Source organism: Globicephala melas, chromosome 11, assembly GCF_963455315.2.
Source record: "Globicephala melas chromosome 11, mGloMel1.2, whole genome shotgun sequence".
In the NCBI taxonomy this organism is placed as follows: domain Eukaryota; kingdom Metazoa; phylum Chordata; class Mammalia; order Artiodactyla; family Delphinidae; genus Globicephala; species Globicephala melas.
In genome coordinates this window covers 90,264,562-90,290,627 of record NC_083324.2, presented here as the reverse complement: position 1 = coordinate 90,290,627, position 26,066 = coordinate 90,264,562, and the positions used below count along the sequence as shown (strand labels likewise).

Below are 26,066 nucleotides of genomic sequence, written 5' to 3'. Positions count from 1 at the left end.
GAGGAGTCTCTCTATCCAATTTGACATAGACTTTTGTTTTTCTTTGGGAGGCACTATAGGTAAGAGGGCTTGCCTAGAGGAAGTCTGTAGTCAGGCAGATCCTAGTTTGAACAGCTCTGTTTCACTTTGTTTCTTTATCTGTTAAATGGGAATAAAAATAGGCTGTACTTCATAGCTGTGTTTTGATAATCAAAGGAGACAATGCACCTCAAGGGTTTAGTGTAGGCGCAAGTAGAGAGTAATGACTCAAGAAATGGAAAGGACCAGTAGCCATACTTTACCAAATGTGACTTGCCTTCAAACTTGTGTCTGACAAATGACTCAGCTGGTCCAGTCACTGTTAATCCATAAACCTTAGTGATTAAGTGACTGTTGTCAAGTTCTATTTGCTGGTTAATGATGGATTAGGTCGTACAGATCAACCCTCCCTCTAAAAATAATGAAAAATACTGGACTTAAAATAACAACAACTTGAAGCTTGTTCAACATCGTAGAACTGAACGCACTTGGAAGCTCATGGGCCAGTTTTTGCCCAAAAGTCAGTACCTGGAGAGGTAAGCACATTAATTGAGCATCAGCCTCTCGTGTTCCCTGGGAGCATCTGCTGACACCACTCACCTCTACTTCAATTCAGCATCTGACCCATGCAAGGAAGAGGGTCTGTTAGAAGACCCTGCCCACACTAAGTGGGGACCCCAGAGGACTAAATCTTCAGGGTTAGCATGAGGAAGATCTACACTCAAGTCCCAACCTCTCCCCACTTCTCAGCTGAGTGCAAAGAGGGCTGTTTGACTATTGAGCAGAATAGTCAAAAAAAGGAAAGAGAGGGAGATGCTTGAGAAGTTGTAGCCTCAATGCAGTACTACCTCCATTAAAGGAAGTACAGTTAGATTTACAACTGACTTCTTTACAGCAATAGTGGAGACCAAAAGCATTGGAGAAAGATTTTCAGTGTGCTGACAAAAATGACTACCAACCTAGAATTCTATACCTGGGGAAAATATTATTCAAAAATGAGGACAAAATAAAGACATGTTCACATAAATAAAAACTGAGAGTTTGTCACAAGCAAAACCTCACTAAAAAATTTTCTAAAGAATATTCTTCAGAATAAGAGATCCATCCCACCTAGCAGGACTGAGTTGCAAGAAGGATAAAGTGGTAACATATAGGTAAAAGTAATTAGATGGTGATTTAAAAACAACAAAAGCAGCAGCAGCAGCAATGATATTATCTAATGATCTATTAGGGTAAAAATAAATAAATGACAGAGAGACTCAAAATACCATACAAAAATAGCATGTAAGTCAGGAATGGGATGAATGGACTTAAAGTGTTCTGAGATCCTTGTATTATTGGGGGACGGGTAAAGATTTTGATAATTTAAAATTAAGTTTATTAACGAACTTAATAAGCTAAACACACATGTTATAATTTCTAGGAACTGAATAAAAAATAGAAACAGAGAATATAACTTTCATATTAGTAGAGGAGGGAAAAAGCAAATGATAAAAAATTATCAGTCATGAATGCTAAAATTAATAGAAGAAACTTCAGTGAGAAATAGGATAGTTGTACAGCCTCAAAATATCTCCCCAAATTTATTTACTCGGTGGTATTTATTGCTCGGTGGTATTAACATATATCAGCAAATTCTTTGACACTCTTCCCTCCAAGAGGTGGAGCTAAATCCCCTCCACTTGAGTGTGGGCTGGCTTAGTAACTTGCTTCTAGTGAATAGAGCATGGACAGGGCAAAATGGTCACTTTACAGTGGAGAAACCTGGCAGACACACCTCACCCAAGTCATCAAGGTTCACATCGCCAGTAATAAGTCACATTAATATTATGAACCCCTGATATGATACAATGAGAAGAGTGCTTCACCTCTGTGGCATCCCCCTCCCCCTACACCCACCCCCCGATAACCCAAGTCTTACATTAAGAAAACATCAGGCAAATCCAAATTGCGGGACAAAATACACGACCAACTCTCTTCAAAAGTGTCAAGGTCATGAATGATAAGGAAAGTCTGAGAAACTGTCACAGATTGGAAGAGACTAAGGATGCTCTTGGTGCTGACTACTAAATGAAACGCCGTTTGAAATCCTGATTTGAATCCTGGAACAGAAAAAAAAAAAATAGTAGAAAAACTGGTGTGACAGACAGGTTCTAGGGTTGCCTCCACGACCCCCACCTCCTGGAGCTCATGCCCTTTTATAATTCCCTCCTGTTGAGTGTGGGTGGGCCCTATGACTTGCTTCTACGCAACAGAATATGGCAAAGTGATGCAACATTACTCTGGTGATTACATTTTGTTAAACAGGACTCCATCTTGCTAGCAAACTCCGATTCTCTCTATTGCCAGCTCTGAAGAAGCATGCTTTCAGGAAATATGTGGACATGTTGGAGAATCCCATATGGCAAGGATCTGTAAGTAGCCTCTAGGAGCGGAGAGAGGCCTCTAGCAAGAATCTGAAATCCTCAGTTCTGCAGCTGCAGGAAATGTATTCTCACAACAATCTGAGAGAGCTTGAAAGCGGGTCTTTCCCCAGTTGAGGTTCTGATGAGATCACAGTTCCAGCTAACACCTGCATTGCAGTCTGATAAAACCTTGAAGCAAAGAACCCGAGTATGCCAGGCCCAAACTTCTGACCTATAGAAACTGTGTTTTTAAGACTGCTAATTTTTTTGTAATTTGTTACATAGCAATAGAAATGAATACGACTGCTAAAATCCAAAAAAAAAAAAAAAGTTACACTTTTAAAACCTCAAATTCTTTAAGTTTTCAAATTTAGGTTCCTAATCATCTTATTCTAAGTTTAGCAAATTTTACCATAAAGAAGCCTTTGAAAATGTTTAGTCCTGTTCATAAATGTAATTAAATTTCTATAAACATGTTACACTGCATATTTAAGTTTAATATATTCATTTTCCGTTTAGTGCTTCAATTGTTTGACTTAAGTAAAATCTTCCCATGTGTTTAAATAACTCATAAATCTAATAAATTTAAATTATAAATAGGTTGAGCCTCATGTTCTTGTGACTATTTCAACACTGCATACAGACTAGGTAAGATTGTAACTTAAATTAACAAATTGTAGGAGAGAAAAAATAATTTCCCCTCTACCCTTCTAAGTTCTTAGCTGAGACCGCTGGAACATGATTTTGTGCCTGGGAAGAGGGCAGGTATGATGGAACATTCCAGAAGGAAAGGAAATGAAATGTGCAAAGTGAGCTTCTGTCTCTATCCTAATAGAAAGGGAGTGGGCAGGAAACCAAGAGGAGAAGTACCATCCCGGTAAACGAGCAATGTCACCCTAAGGAGACTTTTCCTTTAAGACAGGGCAGCAGACCAGTACCGGTCTGTGGCCTGTTAGGAACCGGGCCGCACAGCAGGAGGTGAGCGGTGGGCAAGAGAGCGATGCTTCATCTGCCGCTTCACATTGCTTCCCATCACTCACTTTACTGCCTGAACCATCCCCCCCTCCACCTATGTCCATGGAAAAATTGTTTTCCATGAAACCAGTCCCTGGTGCCAAAAAGGTTGGGGGCCGCTGCTTTAAGACATCGTAGGTAATAACGACTATAAAGCCCACATTCACCCCTGTAACTTTAACCCTAGGTAGATGCTTAATAAGGTTAGTTTCTTTTCCCTCTTGGGATGATCATTTTTAAATAACCATACCATAGAATAATTATATTTTACTTTTATTCATTTATTTATTTTTTTGCGGTATGCGGGCCTCTCATTGTTGTGGCCTCTCCCGCTGCGGAGCACAGGCCCCGGACACGCAGGCTCAGCGACCATGGCTTACGGGCCCAGCCGCTCCGTGGCATGTAGGGATCCTCCCCGACCAGGGCACGAACCCATGTACCCTGCACAGGCAGGGCAACTCTCAACCACTGCGCCACCAGGGAAGCCCTTTATTTTGTTAATTAGGAACTTAAGATCAGAATTAAGTTCCCTTTCACTACTTTGAAAATAAGCGGCCCAGCTGGTGGCCTCACAACGATCCAATAAGGGTCATAAATATTTCGTAGGCTCAACTAATTGTGGCAACTTTCATTCTCTCCCAGATAACCTTCGTTTCCTTCAATGAACTTCAAGAACTTCCTGTGGGACAAAGATGATGAGAGCAAGTGGGATGGCTAAGAATTTTATCATTTGCAGAATTTGTGTTAAATGAATATTTTGATGTGTCTTTATGGTCAGCTGTACCAAATATGAGTTCATTGAGAACAGGTCGAGCCTACAGACAACTGAAGAAAATGAAAGGTGGTCCCTGCCTTGTGCAGGTTGCAATCTAGTTTGAGGATGTAAAGCATAAAGTCCATAATGTTACGTGTGACCTCAAATAAATAGCTACCATTTATTGAGTAACTATGGGAGACACACACAATTTAATTCTCTAAAAACCTGGGAGAGGTTAGCATTAAACGTTTTTCTTCACCTTTTGACTTATGAGAAAACTGAGGTTTAGAGAAATTGACTCTCCCAAGGTCATCCAGCTATAAAGTGGTGGGGTCAGGTTTTGAACCCAGGCAGAGAGGTCCCAGGACAAAAGCAGCTTTAGTTAACGTTGTAGTAAGTTTTAAGGACTGAGGGATTTATATTTAACTTTACTGAGACCTTGGCCAAATTATTTCCTTTATACGGTCCTAATTTGCCTTATCTGCAAACCAGCTCCTTCATTTGGGTTGTTGTGGAGTGAACGAACAGGTGCAGGCCAAGCACTGAAGCATGTTCCTAATGCATAATGACGGCTCCGTGTGGTCAACAAGTGAGTTAAAAGTAAACTGACGGGCTTCCCTGGTGGCGCAGTGGTTGAGAGTCCGCCTGCCGATGCAGGGGACACGGGTTTGTGTCCCGGTCCGGGAAGATCCCACATGCCGCGGAGCAGCTGGGCCCGTGAGCCATGGCCGCTGAGCCTGTGCGTCCGGAGCCTGTGCTCCGCAATCGGAGAGGCCACAAGGGTGAGAGGCCCGCGTACTGCAAAAAAAAAAAGTAAACTGACATCACCCATAACTCTCAGAGGGACTCAGGTCCCTCGAATCCCAGAATCTGCGCTGACTACAGCCATCACACTTTTATGCAAAGCAACCAACCCCTGAAATCCAAAGGGAATTCAAAAATTGCCTCAACAAGCCCACTGCTGCTAAATACATTCACCTGCCCAGTCTCTTTTCCTAATTCGATCCAACTTCCCAGGGATTTCTTAGTTTTTGGCACGTGAGAGGTGTGACTCAGCACCCGATGGGCGCACGGGGCTTGAAATTAGAGAAAGGAGAAGGGAAGCCTTTCAAGGGGAGGACGTTTCCTCGGGTAAGGCGGTCATATGCCCAGTCTCCCTATAGGGGACGTCGGTGACAGTCAAGACGGTGTGCATTCCCTCTCCTCCCCAATCCCCGCCACTTCGGTCATCGCGATGAGCAAGGCCGTCAACAGGGGCGGGAGGTGGTTAAAAATGTCACACAAGCGGGTTTCTTAGCATGCGTCTGGTCTGTCCCCAACTCGTCGGTCCTCCCCCTCCCCCGTCCCCTGGGCCCCGGCCGCGGGGGGTGGGGCAGGCGGCGGGGCGGGGGAGCGGGGCCGGGGCGGAGCCCCCAGGGCGCGGGGCGGGCCGATCGCGGCTGCAGGTGTCCGCAGGCCTTAAGGGCGCGGCGTGCGCGCCCGGCCGAGCACCCGCCGCAGCACAGCAAGCCACGCGTTCCTGCCGCCCCGCCCCCTTTCCCCACTCCCCCGCAAGCCCCGGCTGCTCCCGCCCCCCAGCCCGTGCCGCAGGGAGGAGCTGCGGGCTCCCGCCGCGCCGGCCCGAGCGCGCCGCCGGCGCCATGCCCCGCATAGATGCCGACCTCAAGCTGGATTTCAAGGATGTCCTGCTCCGACCCAAGCGAAGCAGCCTCAAGAGCCGAGCCGAGGTGGGATCTTTTGCCCGGGTGGCGCGGGGGAGGTGGGTGCAAGGCGCTGGGATGTGCCAGCCTTGCTAGCTTTTCTGTGGGACGCTGACCCCCTTTGCCCTCCTCACCACTGTAGAAGGGGGAAGGGCAGCTGGTTCCCTGCCGTGACTGGAGGTGTCTTTAAGGGGTCCGACAACGGCCTAAAATTCTAAATCCGTCCGGTCGGGTGGACGAGGGGAGGCACGCAATAGAACTAGACCCCAGAGGAGCGAAGACCAAGGGGCCAAGTGACTTAGAGAGGATGGCGGGGGGGGGGGTGGTACACAGAGCAGAGACGAAGTATAAAGGGAGAGGAGATTTCGGGGCAGTGTCTCTCAGTGCGGGGAACTCTGGCTGCTTTAGTAACAGGTCCAGCAATGGAATTTTTTTAAAACGTCTGCAAAACGGGGAAACGCCGGGGCAAAAGTTCAGGGTTTACTTTCTGCGTTTCAGTGGATTTCTGGGAGTGGGGCTGCAGACCTGTGCCTGATGGTACCCACTTACCGGACCGCTTCAGTCCAGCCCAGCGTTTGGGAAGCTGGGAGCACTGAGGTGCGGGAGTAGGGGTGGAGGCGTTATTGCTGGTCCTGCCTTAATGAGAGCGAAACTTGAGGAACAGGTGGAGACCAGACTGGACATAGCCAGGGAGGGGGGCAGGAGGAAGGTCAAGCTGTGAAGGATAAACTAGTTGCACACAAAGGCAAGAGTCCCCCGGAGTCGTGTATCCCGGTGACCGTGGCTTTGCGTGGCGGGCCGAGAGCTGGAGCCGAAGGGGAGGAGACTGCTGGGTCTGGAAGCGGGGGCTGGAGAAGTAAACAGCAGGAGACCGAGCCAGCCTACTGCTCCATCCGTCCCGCTCCCCGGACCATAAATAAATCCCCTTGCGAGGCCCCGGGCTGCCTGCCGGTGCCCCCGCCTGACTCCTAACTGCAGTGCCTGGTGCCGCCAGCTGAGGGCTTGTTTGAATTAAGGAAGCCTGCTGCTGCTTTAGCCAATGACCAGGCCCTCCCAACTCACCTTCTCGAGCGGGAGGGTCAGCAGCTGGAGCCGGGACTGGAAGAGGCGAGGAATGATTAACCCTTATCCCCCTGGATTGCTCAACTCAGTTCTTGTCCCCTATTGTGTCCTCCCGGGTGCTAAAGAGCGGGGGCAGACACTTAGAAGAACAATAAACAGCTGCGATCGCAGGCCTTGGTCTCCTGAAGTCTAAGCAGTAGCTGGTACCTGAGTCCAGGCCAAGATGAGATGTGGGGATTCTGGGCAGACTAGTAATTTGTTGGCCTCAATCGTCTGAATATTCACAATTCACTTAGTAGAGAGAAACTTACTTTAAGAAAAGTTATATGTTCAAAACAAGGATATATTATGTGTATTTTCTGAAGCAGGAAACCTCTTGTGAAGGTGAAACTCAGGATTATGTAATAAAACGAATTACTGTTTCCCAGGGAATCGTGTGACGTTGTCGTGCATCATTTGGTTTCATGATTTGGGCTGATTGAAAGTGTTAATGTCCCAGCTTCCCATGACACCTTGCAGTCTACGTGTACACATAGCAGTGAGGTCTCTGTGTCCTTGAGAAGTGTTTTCATATTTCCACGTTTGCCAGGTCCCTGCCTGGAAACCTGAGTCCACTGGCGTTGCCTTTCCATTTGGTTCCCGTCATGGTTTAGCTGCCTGCTGGCCACCCGGTATCACCTGGCTGCCTGCTTCAGTGATGTCCAGGGATCTAGGTGGACCTCTAATCCCCTCTCAAGGTTTTCTCAGTTTGCTTGTGGATGCCTGAAATTTCTTGTAAGCAGATGAAAACTTTGCATTGTACGACCAGATAGAATCCTAAATGTATGCCTCCAGGCAGAAGGATACCTGAGTGTAAATTTGAAACTAAATGGTAAATGACCGGACTTTGAGCCTAACCAGAGAGCAGATCTGAGTGGTACCAGGAGAGAAAACACTGGAGCCAGGAGAGTAAAGCATACCCTGTGGAAGCAGAGTCTGGCTGGGAAGGGAGAGTTATGACAACTGACAAGATTTATCACTGCAGCAGTTTTGCTAAGAGCTGGGCCTGCTGCTGTGAGCAGGAAATGGAGAGAAAGGCAGAGTGCCCTTCACTCGGAGGTTTAGTGCTTCTGCAAGGGGATTTCCACAAGTGTCACATAAAATGAATTTGAGGTCAACTCCCAGAGGCAAAGGCTGCAGGTGGAGATGGCCCAGGTTGCCTTCCTGTGGTTGTAACAGATCGGCAGTCATCCTCACTGCCCATCCATTGCCCATGCTCATGTCTTCACAAGGCTTTGGGCCACAAGAATAAAGGGCCACAGGGCTGTGTGGGAGCATTTGGGTAATCTTTTCAGAGGAAGTGACATGGTTGTCCATTGGGCAAGAACTTTGTCTTTCTTTGACACACTGGGGAGGTGACATCGTCCCTTGACTCCCTGAGCATTTTCTTCCTTGGGACCCATTTCTTATTCCAGTGTCCCACCCTAGTCCTTAAGCTAGGAAGATTTTTTTTAAAAAACCGCAAACTTAACACAACCATAACTTTGGAAGTCAGACAGTGGAGGAATTTGCACTGGAAAATTGGCCACTTACTTGTCCTGGGACAGAAAAGACATGACCTGACGAGCTATCAGTCTCCTTAAGACTCCTTAGTCGTTTTTTCACCAGTAGTCCAGTGACAAGTGGACCGGTTCTGGTGAGTTCTGGTCCAGCTTCAGTGGACAGCAGGCTGGCCCGAGGGGAATGAGAGCATGGCAGAGTAGAGAGACTATCGGCTGGGAGAAAGAAGGCCCGGGTTCTTCCAAGCTCTGAGCTAGTTATTTTATTACCGGGGCTCTGTATTAGATTCCTGGGGCTGCCGTAACAAAGTACTGCAGACTGAGTGACTTACACAACAGAAATGTACTGTCTCGCAGTTCCTTCTGAGGGCTGTGAGGGAGAAGAATCTTCCAAGCCTCTCTCCTGCCTTCGGGGTGTTTACACATAACCTTGGTGTTCCTTGGCTTGTAGACGCATCATTCTGATGTCTGTCTTCCTCTTGAATCAGCATTCTCCCTTTCTGTGTGTCTCTGTCCAAATTTCCCCTTTTTGTAAGCACACCGGTTCATACTGGAATGGGGCCCACCCTAACGACCTCGTCTTACCTTGATTATCCACAAAGACCCTATCTCCAAGTAAGGTCACGTGCCCAGGTACTGATGGTTGGTATTTCAGTACCTTTCTGGGGAGACGGTTCAAACCGTACCAGCTTCTGTAAATTTTGCCCTGTGACGTTGGAGGGTGTGATGAGGCTTGCTCTTAATGCATCAGAATCACCTGGGGAGACACTCCAAAATGCACGTGGTCTCCAACACAAAGGTTCTGATTTATTAAGTTTGGGGTGGCCTGAGCATGTGTATTTGGGGAGTCACCCCACCGTGACTCTGGTGTGCACACAGACTGGCCACCGGAGCCTTTGCATTTGTGGAACCCCGTGGCTCTCTGGTACTGTGTGTGGCTGCGTGCGCATCTCTGAATCCTGACACCTGATGGTGAAACTTCCAGGGGACCGAGCACGTTCAGAGGGCCGGGCTGGGGCCTACCGCGCGTTGCCCTGAAAGGCTGGGGGCCAAAACAATCTCATCCTTACCGCTCAGCCACACATTAATGTATTTCACCCTTTTTGAGCCACTGGGACCACAGAGATGAAAGGCATTGCCCCTACGCTTCGACTTACAGTCTACAGGTGAGACAGATAATGAATAAGCTAATAAGAGAATTGCTTTAATCACACCAGCCATAGATTTAGGGAAAAGAGGCCCCTACCCCGGGCTCCACTTCTGCTCCCCCGTCCCCTCCTCACTGGGCAGGGCTGAGGGCTAGGCCTTTCCCTCTAGGCCATGCTCCAGATACTCAGGATCCTGGATTTCCTGCCCACATGATTTCGAGCTGATTCCAAGGCCTGCACAGGGGGCCTCTTCCCCAGGTGTGTTTCCCAAGGGCCAGCCTTGCGGCCGATATGCTCGCCTTTAACCTCAGAGTGGCCGGGTGACCGCTGTTTGCGGGGATGGACGTGTGTGCATGGAGCTTAGTGTGCAGACTGGGGTGTCCATGTGGGCCCAGAAGGATGTGCGTGGGAAGAGACGGGGCCAGGGCTGGCTCCCGTGGCACCATGTTCTGGTGCTTTCCAGGTCATTAATGAAATTGTGTTGTAAAGGTAGGAGGATAGAACAAAATTTGTGTAGCAGCTTCTTACACGTTGCTCATAACGTTGAGATGTTTAGAAACGTGGCAGGTGGGCCTCTATTTGTATTTTGGGGCCCCCAAATGTTGGGCTGCAGGACTATGACGAAGGTATGTTTAAAGAACAGCAGAAACATGCATTATTGAGGCCGGAGAGGGGTGGCTTATTTCTGTGCCCTTTCAAACCAGGCTTAGCAGAGAGAGTGTTTGGAGGTGCTATATTTGGTGCGTGGACCAGCTGTGGCAGGTTAAGTGCCAAGTTTTGTTTCTGGTGGCTAGAATATTTAAAATATTTCTCTCCATGAACAACTGGTCGTCTCGGGTGTGTGCGTGTCTGTGTCCTTCCGTCTGCGTGGATAAGGTTGGGGAAGATATTTTATTTCTCGTTCCTAGAATTAAGGATCGCATAGGCTCCGCCGTATGCAGGAGAGTAGAAGTGAGGGGAAGAGTTCATTGCCAAGGCTGACCTTTTCCACGGAGAACTGTTTTGCAGCGCCAAGAAAAACCCACTATGAGCTCAGCTGGGTGCAGAGCGTGGCAGCCCTCCTCACGTTTCTTGGAAGGAGTATAAGTAATTTGAGACCAAGGAATTCCGATTGTTCTAAGCCTGCAAAGCCAAAATGTCCACGCCATTAGCAGCCCAGAAGGGTGCAACTAATAGATCCCCTCAGTTACCTTTCAGGATGCAGATCGAACTTGCTTCACTGCAGTAGAACCAAGGATGGTAATGAAGGAAGTGGGGAAAGGGATGAGCTGCCTTCCACAAGTGCTCCGGCAGTGACAGCATCTCATCTCCCCTCACTGATTGCTGTTTAAGGCCAGCGCCGCCATGTTTATGACCTTGTTAGCCCAGGAAGCCTTCTGTGGTGGGGGAGCGCGAGGTGTGAAAAGGACCTGAGGTGCCCCCTGGTGTTCTGACATGTTGATGGCAAGGTGAAAGTTACCTCCAACGAAAAAATAGAAGAAGCCTCTAGATAAATACTGGTAGGAAATGATTACCGCTGCTGTTCTCAGTCAGCCAGGATTAATGTAGGTCCAGATTCTTGCAGAAGCTTAAGATTTCCACCTGTGTTTGTCCTGCCAGTTCTCCTTGGGAAAGTGCCCCTTTCCAGGAGGGGCTGTATCCCTCAGGGTCCTGCTGAGGAAACGAACATTGCTGAATATTTAAAACAGGAAATTTAATACAAGGCATTGTGACACAGCTGAGACACCGGATGGAATACCGAGGGACCCCAGAGATTGGCAGCAGACAACCCACTCCCAAAGGGGAGGTTCCCAAGGCCTGGGATCACTCTGAGCTGGGACCAAGGCCATGCAGGCCAAGGCAGAGGGGGTCTGGGAGAACTGCTCTGGCTACACCCAGGGCCACCTCCCCCACTGTCTTCCCATGTCCCACCAGTGACCCCATTGCCCAAACCCAGCCAGAAACCAGCCTGGGAAGTTGAGCCTGCCGGGGGGTGGGGTGGGGGGCTTGGGATAAGAGCAGAGCAGGGGAAGGATGAGCCACTGCATCTGTGCGCACACAGGCCCGGGATCTGCCCTGGGTGGAAGAAGCGATTTCGATCCTGCTAGCTCCTGGCCAGCGCCTGGCCCTACCCACTGCTTTTGCTGAGCCCGCCTTCCTGGCCTAGCTCTCGTTCTGGATTCCCTGTCGCTTGAGTTGGTCATAAATACGCTGAGGTTGGAGTTATGGTAGAATTGGAGCTGTTCGCAAGTCAAAGGAACGAGTGGTTATGTGCACAGACATGGCTGCAGTGTCCTTCCTCCTGGCTCTTTGAAAGATGCTGATAGTTACAAAATAGCTGAGAAGGTTGAAGGGCTAAGGGAGTTACGGGTTGCAGCTGACTGCAGGGTGAATTTGGATTGCCTGGTTCTCTCGGAAGGTGAGAATTAAAGGGAGGGCCTTGGTTGGCAGAGAAGAGTGGAGTGGATTTTCCCAGAAGGGGAGCTGTTCCTCCAGTGCTAGGAAGGGGGTAAAGGTGACTTGTATGTGGGTGCTTCGGGCTATTATGAACCGGGCTGGGGCCAGAGGTGGCAGGGGGGTGGGAGGGGCTGTTGAAGCGGGGAGCACGCAGTGCCTTGTACTGGTGCTTGAGGGTTGTAAGGACCCCAGCTCAGTTTTTGCACCTGGATGACAACCCAGGCCTCCCTTTCCTCAGGGACTCACCTGTCTTTGGAACCCCTGGCCCAACCCCTAAGAGAATCCAGGGACCGAGGGACCTACACTTCCTTTGTGTCCTTTCCACTTGCTCCAAACTCTAGAAGGTCTACCCAAATCACATAACGAGCCAAGGACTTCTTTTCCCTTTTGCAACAGGTGGATCTCGAGCGAAGCTTCACATTTCGGAACTCAAAGCAGACCTACTCGGGGATTCCCATCATTGTGGCCAACATGGACACTGTGGGGACGTTTGAGATGGCAGTGGTGATGTCACAGGTAGGACGGCGGGCTTTTTGCCTCTGAGAAGCACACTGGACAGGTGGTCAGTAGCCCACCCTGGACTTGCTCAGACACAGGGAAGAGGAGAAAAGTGAGACACTTCAGGTCATTCGCTGCGGCCGAACTATTTGGTTCTGAGTCTGAGTGTTGCTACAGGCACTTCGTTTTCTCTCTTCCATCAGAAGGTGAATGGAGTCTGGACTTTGCCTTCAGGGAGATGGTCTAGACCTGCATCCATTTTCTTTCTTGAAAATGCTCGTGATCCTTTTGGAAATTAGAGACACAAAAAGAAGTTGGACATTGTGCCATATTATACAGTTGGATGAGTGTTGTATTAATAGAAGAGTGATGGCACCTTTAAAATGAAGACAACCTCTTCGTCTGTTCTGTAGCATTTATTACATCATTATGGAGAAAACTTAGGTGCCAAGCACTGATTGTAATGTGTATGATGTGGTCACAGCTCATACAGGTGGGTTCCTTATACAGATGAGGAAATCGAGGCAGAGAAGGAGAGGAGAGGTCACTTGGCTCAAGGCATTTAGGCAGGTAGTCACTGAGCCAAGATTTCAAACCCAGACTGACTCCAGAATAAGGGATTTGTCTCCCAACTTACACCGACAGATACTAGTACAAGCTCAGGGTCCCTTGAACCAGCTGCTGTCTCGTTGCCTGTAAAGGGAGTAGCTAGCGCCCTATCTTTAGAAAAATAAAAACAAAGTTATTTGTGGGCAAAATCTTCATCTCACACATCTGTGTCTGCATTTGTGTCCAAGGTTCGGTGCATTTATTCATCATAGATGTGAAATGTCTGCTTCTGATGCACAGAGTATGTGCATCTATTTCCGTAGCTAATGCCTGCCAAGTGAAAAGATAAATCCAATTAGTTGAAAGAGCTTCTTGCTGTGGACAGCATGTCTAACCTCAGGAGGTGCTGGGATTCATTATTAGCCCGTGATTAGAAGGGAGATTTTCAAACAAATTATGAAGTCACAAAATGGAGTGGGGGGTGGTCTGTCTGAGTCCAGGATCAGTTGCCTCGTCTGTCCGCCCTTAGCCCCCAGTGAGCTTTGGGCCAGAGGCTAATAAATTAATTGCAAAAGGAATTTGTATTTTTTGCTCCCTGTCTTCTCCTCCCTCTGCTGTGATCAGCCGTTGCTACTAATGAATTACGTGTTTGCGTAAAAATGCATGGAATCAGGGGGCAATAAGTAGCCCTGATGAATTCACATATCAGATTAGTAGTCCGTGAAGAACGGAGAACTTGCTGTGCTCTTCCCATTTGCACAGGAAAGACTCCCCACGAATGACAGTATGCACTGAAATAGCTAATCATGTGCGGGTCCTACGAATCTTCCATTTCTAAGATCCACTGAGTTAGTGTCTTGCATTAATAAAGTCGTAGAATTTTAGGAGAGGGGACTGAGAGAAGTTAGGAGCGAGGCCCTGATACAGGAGGAGGAGCCTGGGTTCTGCATTCGGATTTGAGTTTGATTCTGGTCTTCGCCCCTTTTTGGCCAAGCGATTGTTAAATTTCTTAAACTTAAGTTTCTTAAGCCCCATCTCTGCCCACGAAACTACTATTGCTATACAAAGTCCTGAGAAGCACATGAAATAATGTATGCGAAGCGCTTGCACAAAGTAGGTGTTCAGTAAACACTTGCTGGGTTGATAGTCATAGATTTAGGATTATGATTTATGTACTTCCCTCCCTCAAGAATACCAACTGCCTGATGGGTTTAGCTTTTAGCAGGAGATGTTTAGATTGTGAACCCAAAGAAAAGCTTTCAGGTAGAAGTTGAGCTTCTTTGGGGTTGACTAAGCATAACTTTGCCCTCAGGCTGCCCTGCTGATGGGCAGGGGACCAGCGCTCTGTGCTGCTCTGGCCTCAGTCAAGTGTGGGCTGCCCAGGGCTCTGAGAATTCTCCCTATTCCACCCCCCTGCCTCCTGGCATTGCCTCCTAAATCTTGAATGCTGTGTTGTCTGATCAGATTAGAGTGGAAAACAGGTTTTGTGATTTCCCTAGTTACACTTTCATCTGTTTGGGCCTCCTAGGAGCATATTCAAAGCAAATTAAGCCTGAAGGGCTGGAACACCGGATGCTTTTGTATTGGTGGATCACCCTCGCCATATGGAGGAAGGGGGGGGTGGAACTCCCTTGACTTCTCGTCCTAATGGTGCTGTTTTATTTCCTAGCACTCCATGCTTACAGCAATTCACAAGCATTACACCCTGGATGACTGGAAGCTCTTTGCCGCTAATCACCCAGAATGTCTGCAGGTATGACTCCACCCTGGTTATAAATTAACATTTGTTGCAGGGGGAAGAAAATCTTTTTTTTTTCATTTTTGTTTTATTTATTTTATTTTTTTAACATCTTTATTGGAGTATAATTGCTTTACAATGGTGTGTTAGTTTCTGCTTTATAACAAAGTGATTCAGCTATACGTATACATATATCTTCTCCCTCTTGCGTCTCCCTCCCATCCTCCCTATTCCACCCCTCTAGGTGGTCACAAAGCACCGAGCTGATCTCCCTGTGCTATGTGGCCACTAGCTATCTATTTGACATTTGGTAGTGTATATATGTCCATGCTACTCGGAAGAAAATCTTTAGGGTTGTCAAAAGGATTTGAATTGGCAGCAGATAGACACACAGAGTCCTAAGGAGAAACTGGGGGAAGGCAGTAGTGGTCCCCCAGCCGTTGATCATTGCCAAGAATTTGCCAAGGAAGCCTGTACTGTATTCTTTTTTTAAAAACATTAGGATTTACCTGCAAGGAATATCTTTTTTCCCTTGAGAAGTGAAGTGTTCTATCATGAGAACTTGCAGAGGACCTGGCAGTGTTTCCTTCCGGGGAACCGGTCCGTTCTAAACGTGCCTTTTGACCAGAAAAGATACCTAATTATAGCAAGTTGTTATAATTGGAGCTGAATATAATGGAGCGGAATAAACAGCATGCCCTCCAGGATGGCTTTAATCAAAAAGACAGATAATAAAAAGTGTTGGCGTGGATGTGGAGAAATTGGAGTCCTCCTACATTGCTGGTGGGAATGTAAAATGGTGCAGCTGCTGTGGAAGACAGTTTGGCAGTTCCTCAGAAGGTTCAACATAAGAGTTCCCATATTACTTAGCAATTCTGTTCCTAGTATAGACCCAACAGATACAGAACTATATGTTCACACAAAACCTTGTACACAAATGTTCACAGTAGCATCATTCATGATAGCCAAAAGGTGGAAACAACCCAAATGTCCATCAACTGATGAATGAATAAACGAAATCTGGTATATCCATACAATGGAATATTCATCAGTGAAAGGGAATGAGATATTGATTCATGCTACAACATGGATGAATCTTAAACATTTTACCAAGTGAAAAAGCCAGACACCAAAGGCTGTGTACATGATTGTGTTTACGTGAAATGCCCAGAATAAGCAAACCTGTAGAGACAGAGACAGAAAGTAGATTAGTGGTTGCCTAAGGCTGTGGGATGAGAGGTTTGAGGGTGAGGGCTAAAGGGTGTGGGAATTTCTTTCTGGGGTGATGAAATGTTCTAAAATTGATTGTGGTGACGGTTGCACAACCCCAAAAATACTAAAACCATTGAATTGTGCACTTTCAAAGGTGAATTGTTTTTGACTGTATCTCAGTAACACCGTTACTGAAAAAAAAAAAGCAGTTTGAAAATAACAAAAGTCCCGGTAGAACACACCAGACTTTGATCCAGGCACACGTCAGTGGTTCTACGTCAATGCCACAGAGGAGTCTCTGCATTTAGATGCTTTTCTACATGGTGAGATCATCTGTGATTGGAGAATGACTTCATATTGTACTGCTTTTGAAGTTACACTGGCTCCTTTTTTTTCTTTTTTTTTTTTCTGTGCCTTGACTATGTGTGGATTTTGATGGAGGAGAAGGTGGTTTCAGAGATAAAATAGTTCTGGCTCACTAGTGGGTCCTTCCTTTTTCCCATATTTTATTCTAATGGATTATCTCTGTTTCACCTTCTTCCCCTCTTCTCTGGATGAAGTTTGGGGAGCATGAGTTTCCAGCAGTGCATGATTCATCAGAACCTTGGCTTTTTCATTACCAAGTGTCCTCATTTCACTTACTGCCCCACTCCCACCAAATTAGAGCTCATTAAAAAGGGAACATGGTACAAACTCAGTGGCACAGAGGGAAACTAACCAATCTTGAGTTTCACCTGCTAAACTTTAACGGAAATGAAGGAGAAAATAAAATTGGTAGCAGAACTCGGAGGGAAAGAACGTGTGGATTTGGGGCACAGGTCAGACCGTAAACAGGAGGAGTGAAAATTGGAGTGAATGTATCACATTACCAGTCCGCTTACATTCAGTATCTGAGTTGTAGCTACACTGGTGTGATTTGGAGGGAATAACAAAGGATTTTCAGATATGTCCCTCGTCTGTGGCTTATAGTTTAGAAATATGAGTTAGAATATAAACATTATATAAATTTATAAAATATAAATATCTCATGAAAGGTGAGATGCCGACTCTGGCCACAATCCCATGGGTCAGTTTTGTTGAGGCATAAATTACTAAAATCCAAAGAGCAGATTTTGAGCGGAGCAGCGGGGTGGGTTGGAGAGCGCCAGTGCTGAGGAGCTTGGGGGAGAGGGTGTCACGGAGGAGACTGTGCTGGCTTCAGGTGTAAGCACGTCCCAGTGCAGATGGGGAGGATCCTTTCGGCGCTCATTCATTCTCGCACTTTGGGACATTTTGCCTCTAGAATGGAGACGCTAAGACTGGCAGCAACCCGTGCAGGTTACGATTTGCATATTGTGATAATGTTGCATTGGGAGTGAAAAGGAAAACAGGAAGGGGTTTTATCAGAGGGGTTTTAGACATCTTTCCCTCCTTCCTGCCACCTAAGCGAGATGCTCAGGGTGATAGCCACGGCTTTGGCACGAGGAACCTGAGCAGACCAGCCACCCTGGCTCTCTTTACCTCTCCTCTCCTCCTGGAGGAGAATTTGCACCAGCAGCTCCACGGTTCCGAGTTCCACGTGGAGAGCTTGAGGAAATGAAACAAGAGCCAGGCACGAGATTGTGTGGCTGAGGTCCAGGGCTCCGGATATGTGCAGTTTAATGGTGGGACAGACGGCAGAGTCAGTTCAGGTAACTGAAGAAGTGAATCTCCTTTACCTCTGCTGCTGCATGTTTCTTGAGCCGGTCCACTGTGTGTCTGTCTGATCAGGGTGAACCTCGGAGGGTCACGGTGCTGTGCCCAGAACAGGCGCGTGGATGGAGGCAGGGTTACTGTTCGTGTCTTACGCCTCTTGGTTTGTTTGGTACAGCATATAGCCGTGAGTTCGGGCAGTGGGAAGAATGATCTGGAAAAGATGAGCAGCATCCTGGAAGCCGTGCCGCAGGTCAAGTTTATTTGCCTGGATGTGGCCAATGGATACTCGGAACATTTTGTGGAATTCGTGAAGCTCGTCCGGGCCAGATTTCCAGAACACACCATTATGGTAGGTATGGTGGGACGACGTCCTCTGGATGGGGAAGCAGAGAAGACGTGTGTGGGGTGTCCGGGGAGCTGTGTTCTCTTCGTAGCTTTTGCTGCCTTCTTCTTAGCAGACTAGTTGAGAATCAGCAGGAAAAGGAGAGGCAGCAGCTCTGAAGATCTGAAAACTGGCTCTGCTCTAAAAATATACATATAAAATCCAGATCAATGCCATAAGGTCTTCGTCTCTGCTAAATATCCAGTGTTTCTTACCATGTGAGACCGTTAAACCAAGGTCTGTGTCACTGCTTAACAAAGGGTATATTTTTAAAAATGAAAACATAACTGGCTTTCTGTTGAACATATTTATGTCATCTCTGCCCCAGTCTCCTCGCCAGTAGAAAACTCTGCTGTAAGAGTTGAAATCCACAATGTGAACACTTCAGAATAGTCAACAATTATTTGCAAATCAGTTGGTGTCTTGTTTTATCTAACATCTTTATGTTTGACTTTTCCTGCCTTTTGGGGGGTATTTTCCTAATTTTTAACACCTTTGCTAGTTGGAATGTGTATATCTCTTATTGCTGGGAAACATAGATTTACAGAAAAATGAACTAGAAGCTTCAGGGTTAAATTTGGGCTTTTGGAAAATCTATATTGTAATTGTGTGTCTTTACTAGTCTTAATTAACATAGCAATTATTGATTGACCCCTAGATAATTTACCTAACTCTCCTTCTACAAATTTTTTTGAACCCAGTTTTCTCTTTCTTTTCTTTTTTTAAATTTGTTTTATTGAAGTATAGTTGATTTACAATGTATTAATTTCTGCTGTACAGCAAAGGGATTCAGTTATATATACATATATTCTTTTTCATATTTTCCATTATGGTTTACCACAGGACATTGAGTATAGTTCCCTGTGCCATACAGTAGGATCTTGTTGTTAATCCATTCTGTGTATAAAGTTTGCATCTGCTAATCCCAAACTCCCACTCCAACCCTCCCCAATTCCCCCTCCCCCTCCCCCTGGGCAACCACAAGTCTGTTCTCCGTGTCTTCCTTTTACAAATTTTTAATTTAATTTCTCCTCACATTTCATCATTTTAAGGAATTTGGGAGACAGGAATTAGTATTTCTGCTGATGGAGTTGAATCATCTGTTAAGGATTTCCAAAAATTTTTAAGTATTTTTATGCTTTCCAGTCATGTGAGAAGAAAGCGTCAAGCATTGTCCCAAGGTCAACCAGCTGCACCGTGTCTGAGCTGGGTGGGAAACAGCAAGATTCATTTCACCCCCCGCCCATGATGGTGCTGCCAGCATTGTCGTGTTTTTGATAACAGGAACACCGTTTGCTGAATACCCGTGTTTCAGGAGGCTCACCTTTGTTCTTTACAACATCTCTGTAAAGAGTAGGAACCGTTGTCCCAAGTTTACCACAGATGAGGAGTCCTAATTCCTGATTCTTTGACTGTGGGATTTTCACAAGGTCATACCCACGTTGAGCGGCAGAGCTGGGATTTGAGGTCAGGTTGGTCAGAATTCAAAGTCCAGGCTCTGGAGACCTGTTAACATGCTCTGTCCTTGTTAACTTTAGTGATGAAGCTCCCTCCTTCCACTAGGCCCCAGGGAGACAGGCGGTGCAGGAAGGGTGTGGACTGGCGGGGCAGGGAAAGGGCATAGTGGCAAGTGCAGGGCCTGGGGGTTGCTGGGGTGTGGGGCGTGAGGCAGGGAGGGGGAGATTGACGCAGAGTTCCCAAGGACGCCCGGGCAGCCACCAATGGCAGGGGCCTCTGGAGCGCCTGCCGGCTGCCCAGGGAATATGTTCTCGTTGTTCGTGTTGGTTTCCCTCATTGGTTGGCGAGGTAGGTGTTTCTTCCTCAGCTGTGCTTTGCCTGCACTGACCCCTGAGATCTGTGATTCACTTGGAAACCTCCGGTACTCCTATGTCCTTGGTTTTTAGGAAGGTAATTTCTCTCATGGCTCTGGGAGGCACTGGGAGGATGCATTTGTCTAGTGTTTGGAAACTGAAAGGTATATAACACGGGTGCTGAGTGGTATTGTGATGGTTACACTGTAGTGAACGGAAGCGCAGCTCAGAAGTGCTGTTGGTAGAGGCTGGCGATTCCTGGGTGTCTGCATCAGGGGCGACGGCTTGTTGCTTCTGGTGCCCAGCACATCCTGGATTTATGTGGAGCCTTTTTTCTTGTCTTTCACCTAAGGCAAGCACTGCCACAGGTCGAGAGGGGGGAAGCGGGGATTTTTAGAAAATGTCATTGGCAGAAAAGGGTCCTGTGAAGATGCTGGGTGTGAGAAGAGTGTGACAAGTCCTCTGGGCCTTTGCCTGGTGGCTTTCAGAGAGGAAAGGGAATGATGTGTTCTTGGGTGTATTCCAGGTACTGTGGAAAAAAGGCCCTAGCGTGGACCAGGCTCTTCTCTTTTAATAATAACTCGTCCTATGTAAGACAAAGGCACCTATTGTACTTTAAATTGATGGGAAACTTCATCTTGGGTTGAGAGAGTTTTGAGGGTCACGCAGCCAGTGCGAGGTGGGCCTGGGGTCCAGCGCCTGTCCCCAGGGCCTGGCATCTCTCCTTTATACCATGCTGCAGCCAGGCCACCTGCCAGCTCAGGCTCATTGGTATGCAGAGGTCCCTACGTTGGGTCTGGGAAGTACCTTTGTGCTGGTGGCTTGCTCTTTTTTTTTTTTTTTTAAAGATTCTTTTGATGTGGACCATTTTTAAAGTCCTTATTGAATTTGTTACAATATTGCTTCTGTTTTTATGTTTTGGTTTTTTGGCCTCAAGGCATGTGGGATCTTAGTTCCCCGACCAGGGATCGAACCCACACCCCCTGCGTTGGAAGGCGAAATCTTAAACACTGGACCGCCAGGGAAGTCCCTGGCGGCTCTTTCTGATCTGGTCCCGAGGACATAGGCCCGTGACACCTAATCTGTTCAGATGAGACTAGCTCTGCTCCCCTGGGGAATGTCAAGTCAGCCACCATTGGCCGATCCCCAGCTAGCCACTGGCACGTCCTTGGCATTTCCATGTGTGGCCAGCGGCTCAGGCACCTGCCTGGGTTCTTTCTCCAGCTGTCATGGTCAGACAAGGTTCTGAGCCCTGTGGAGGCCCTGCCTGCTCTGTGCCTCTTCCCGAGAGGCGGACGCCCTTCAGTGTTCCTCACAGGTGTCAGCCATGGGCAGCTGAACGTACCTCCTTGAAGCACAAGGGCCCTCTCAGGCCGAGTTACCTGGATTTTGTTTTCACCCTCTTTCTGGAACCAGTGTGAACTGAAACTGCGGCAGAAGCTATGACAGGCCTCAGAGATTCAGCCGATGTTTGTCTCTGAGAGTCACACGGTAAACTCAGTTTCTTGTGCCGTGCAAGGTGGTTATTGCCCTGGTAGCATCTCCTAGTCCCTGGTTGCATGGGTAGGTAAAGGGACACCTTCGTGGGCATGGGAGAAGGCTCTGGCATTAATGTTCCAGCACCTTCTGTCAGGTGTTGGCCCCCAGGCCAGATCTAGCCTGCTGACCTCTGCCTCAGATCATTCTGCAGAGAGGATTTTTCTTGGCAAAAGGCCTCAGAGGAGCTGGTAGAAAGTGGGTAGAGAAGTTATCGTTTCATGGGTATGAAATTTCAGTTTAGGGTGATGAAAAAGTTCTGGAGATGGTTATTGAACTTCCTTTATAAACCTTACAGTGACAACGATGGGTGGGTCTGATCAGTCCCGCTTTATAGCAGGATATATGCAGACTTAAAGTTGAAGCTATTTTCTTAAAATTTCATGGCGAGTGGGAGGGCCATCATTCAACCCCAGGGCTTTCTGAACTTATTTTGCTATAGATGTCTGGGTCTAAAGGAAAGCTGGAGAACTTGGGGCTGGTTCTTGTCCAGACGACTTTTTAAAATGCTACAGAAGTACTTGAAAGGTTTGTTTTGTCCCTTTTCATGCCTTTTGCCTGGACCCTCATACCTGTCTTGGACATGGACAAGCCAGAGGGGTGCCTGGACTGTGCTTGGCCTCCCCAGGAAGAGGGGTTGCCTAGCGGAAATCTCCCCTTGCCTGCTTTGGGGCCCAGCTGAGGGTCTGTAGCTTCTGTTTTGTCCTGGCTGCCCGGTCATGACTGAGCCGGATGTCACGTTCTGAGCCTCTGGTATCCATTGCCCACAGGAGCTGCTTCAGCCAAGATAAGCTGACTCCTTGCTAATCACCCCCTGCCTGCTTCCCCCACCCGGAGCCTGCAGGCTGCCTGGGCCACGGGCTGGGCTTTCCCCGGAGCCCGATGGCGCTGCCCTGGCCACTCTCATTTCTGAATTTGTCTTTTCCTTTCTGCCCTTATTTTTGCCCTTCTTGGTTTCAAACTTGAACAGACAGATTTTGTTCCTGCAAGTGGAGACTCTCCATCCTCTCCTGGTCATCTGCATTCTTGTTGTGTGGGCCTCAGGCTGGAAGCCTTTTGTAATCACTCTGGGTTTTTCCAGGCTCAGCCCTCTGCCGTGACTGCGTCTGACCACTGGTTCAGGATCCTGCAGGCGGTTCAGGGGACACGAGGACACCTGGGGGAGCTTCTGGGCTCTTAAAATAGCATCAGCTTCCTCCATGCTTTTAAACCTACTTTGACCTCATACGGTTGTACCTGGTATGTTCATCCTGAGCTGATTTGAATTAATTTATTTGGTGTAAAGTAGGCCCTTTTAAAACCAAATGGTTTGTAGGAGGCATCAGGTTTGGGGGGGGGGGATCCACAATGAAAATGAAACCTTGTAGGGAGCTTAGAGTAGCTTCTTTTAAGTGTTTTATTTTAACTTATTTTTATAATTAACTTTAATTTTATTTTAAAAATATATTTTGAATTTTTAGCAAGTCAACCAGGGAGGAAGAATGAGGGCATCTTGCTTCTTGGGTTCCTAAGTTCTTTTTTTTCTTTTAAAATTTATTTATTTTTGGCTGCGTTAGGTCTTCGTGGCTGCGTTAGGTCTTCTTTGCTGCGTGCGGGATTTCTCTAGTTGCGGCGAGTGGGGGCTACTGTTAGTTGCGGTGCGCGGGCTTCTCATTGCGGTGGCTTCTCTTGTTGGGGAGCACGGGCTGTAGGCGCATGGGCTTCAGTAGTTGTGGCTCGTGGGCTCTAGAGTGCAGGCTCAGTAGTTGTGGTGCATAGGCTTAGTTGCTCTGCGGCATGTGGGATCTTCCCGGGCCAGGGTTCGAACCTGTGTCCCCTGCGTTGGCAGGAGGACTCTGAGCAACCAGGGAAGTCCCCTACTAAGTTCTTTTTGAGGTTCAGAGTTCATGCTGGTCCTGTGCTTAAGGAAAAACACCCTAAAAAAATCAATCACAATTATTAAAGTAATACAATTTCTACTGTCAAATCCAGGAAATTGTAAAGAAGAATGATTAATAACAGTCAGAATATTCCTTCATCTAGACGTAATTTGTCAGCATTTTGGTGTATGTTTTCATCTACACCTATGCTTGTCTAACAAAATTGAGATCTTACTATTTCTTTCTGTTTCCCCTAACATTACACTGAAAGCATTTAAGCATTTTCCCATGGCATCAAACCAATCTTGAAAACATCACATGGGGCTTCCCTGGTGGCGCAGTGGTTGAGAATCTGCCTGCCAATTCAGGGGACGCGGGTTCGACCCCTGGTCTTGGGAAGATCCCACATGCTTGCGGAGCAACTGGGCCCGTGAGCCACAATTACTGAGCCTGCGCGTCTGGAGCCTGTGCTCCGCAACAAGAGAGGCCACGATAGTGAGAGGCCCGCGCACCGCGATGAAGAGTGGCCCCTGCTTGCCGCAACTAGAGAAAGCCCTCGCACAGAAACGAAGACCCAACACAGCCATAAATAAATAAATTAATTAATTAAAAAAAAAAAAAGAAAACATCACATGGATGGGTCATAGATTGTCGAACCATTCCCATTTTGGGGACTATATTTGCAGGTTTGCACTGTCCCAAATAATACATCTTTGTAGTTAAATCTTTGATCTCATTTGTGATTACTGCCTTGAGAGAGAATCCTGGAAGTTATTGGATCAAAGGATATATATACATTTGCATTTCTCTACGTGGACAAATTGTTTTCTGGGAAAACTTGTTCTGGAGTAGACATTCTACCGGCAGAGAACGAGTGTCTGTTTTCTCTTCAGTGTTTAGTCTTTATAATCATTGATAATTTAAGTGAAAAGTGGTACCTCGCTGGTGTCTTCATTTAAGTTTGATTACTAGTGAGGTTGAACACTTTCCCTCTGTTTGTGGCCACTTTTATTTCTTTCATTAGTTTGTTCATGTCCTTTGGCAGTTACTCTGTGAGGTGGTAGCATTTTTCTTGTAGATTTGGAAGAGCTCTTGTAATGTTAGTGACTCTTTGTCATAATTGCAGATATTTTTCTCCAGGTTGCTTATTAGTTTTGTTGATTATATGTATGAGTGTGTGTGTTTATATGTACACAGGTTTTTAATTTTCATATAGATGGATCTATATATATATATTTATTTTTGTTTTATGCTTATTACAAGTATTCAAAGTTTTCTTCTAAATCTGGGAGACAACTTTTAATTTAACTCATTAATCCATTTGAAGCTTATTTTGGTGAAAAGTATGAGTAATAATCTGTATCTTTTTCCAAAAGATCCCTTTCCCCAGCTCTGTCTATTGAAATACTGTTCTTTCCTCAATGACATGTAAGGCCATCTTTATCATGTACTATATTCTCCTGTGTTCCAGTCCTTTTTCTGGGCTGTCATTTTCCATTATCAGATGCTGTTGGAATTAAAGTAGCTTTGAGCCCTCCTCGTTGTCCTTTTCCAAGATCCTTTTATACAAAGTTAAAAGTCACTTTGTCTAGGTGGAGAAAGAAATTCCCTCTGGGAATCAATTCAGCGAAAAGACGCTTGGGGCTTCAATGCCAAAGAATCAGTCGCACAAGTTAGGGATGCATTTCCCCAAATAAGACTTTGCATAGTTGTGAAAATTTGAACAGGCATCTTGCCAAGTATCCTATGTACCAGCTGAAGGATCCACAGGGCAGTGAGTTGTAATAAAAAGGGCTATTTTTGTGTTCCCAGACTCCTGCGGTGAAAGAACATACACTATTTTCAAACCAGATGCATCCTTCTGGTTTTTAGATTCTGCCACTTCCTGGCTTATGTGTTTATTAGGACCACAGCTTCATGTTGTTCTGCAAATGATGTACGTTCCAGTGCTGTTGGGTTTGTCTGCCCTTTCATATCTCAGTGGGAACCACTAACCCTAGAGTGGGATACCCAGGTATTTTCCCAACTGTGAGGTGACCAGTAGTTCTCTAATCCTGGGTTCCATAGAAGTTCCTCAGGGGGTTTACAGACTGTGAACAATAAAGATTTTAATCAGCAGAGACAGTGTTTCATTGCTTATTTTATGTATTTAGGTTCTCTGGAAGATTTTGTTTTGTCCATCACTGATAGGTTCAACAAGCCCTGACCTAGATAGTCTAAGGTCTCTTGGAGTTCTAAAGTCATGTAATTCTGTAGTTCCTCATGCTATCAGCTCACCCAAAGGTAGCCCCGGGTGTCCAATTCTGTGTTCTTGTTAAAAGAGAAGAAAGGAAACCTGGAGAAAACTCTAGCCCACCAATTTCAGACTGAAAGTCTATTCAGGGATTGGTCCATTGTTTTCTCCCATTTTCTCTTTTGTCCCCCGGCTGCCTGGTGGCTTCAGAACATGCCCCTCCTTATGTGGGGTTCCTCCATCACTTATCTTTGTTCCACCAGGAGTAGTTCATGATCTCGAGCTGTGTTCTTTCTGTCCCAGGCAGGGAACGTGGTGACGGGAGAGATGGTGGAAGAGCTTATTCTTTCAGGAGCAGATATAATCAAAGTGGGCGTTGGACCAGGTAAGACTTGCTGGGAGCACAGCAGGGGCTGTGGGCGGAGGGGGGCGAGAATTGGGATCTGGGGCTTGGAGGGACCGGAGATGCCCAGAAGGTACCCCATGAATGATCCAT

General features: G+C 46.9%; 1 protein-coding gene across 1 annotated transcript in view; it reads left to right on the top strand.

Annotated features, from left to right (window-relative positions):
* The first annotated feature begins 5,748 nt into the window (after positions 1-5,748).
* The window catches only part of GMPR (guanosine monophosphate reductase), a 39,713-nt gene continuing 19,395 nt past the window's right edge, over positions 5,749-26,066 (top strand). The window contains exons 1-5 of the mRNA XM_030881369.2: positions 5,749-5,921; positions 12,475-12,594; positions 14,795-14,878; positions 17,925-18,098; positions 25,874-25,955. Coding sequence (XP_030737229.2) covers positions 5,835-5,921; positions 12,475-12,594; positions 14,795-14,878; positions 17,925-18,098; positions 25,874-25,955 — 547 coding nt within the window. The 5' untranslated portion in view covers positions 5,749-5,834. The remainder of the gene's footprint in view (positions 5,922-12,474; positions 12,595-14,794; positions 14,879-17,924; positions 18,099-25,873; positions 25,956-26,066) is intronic.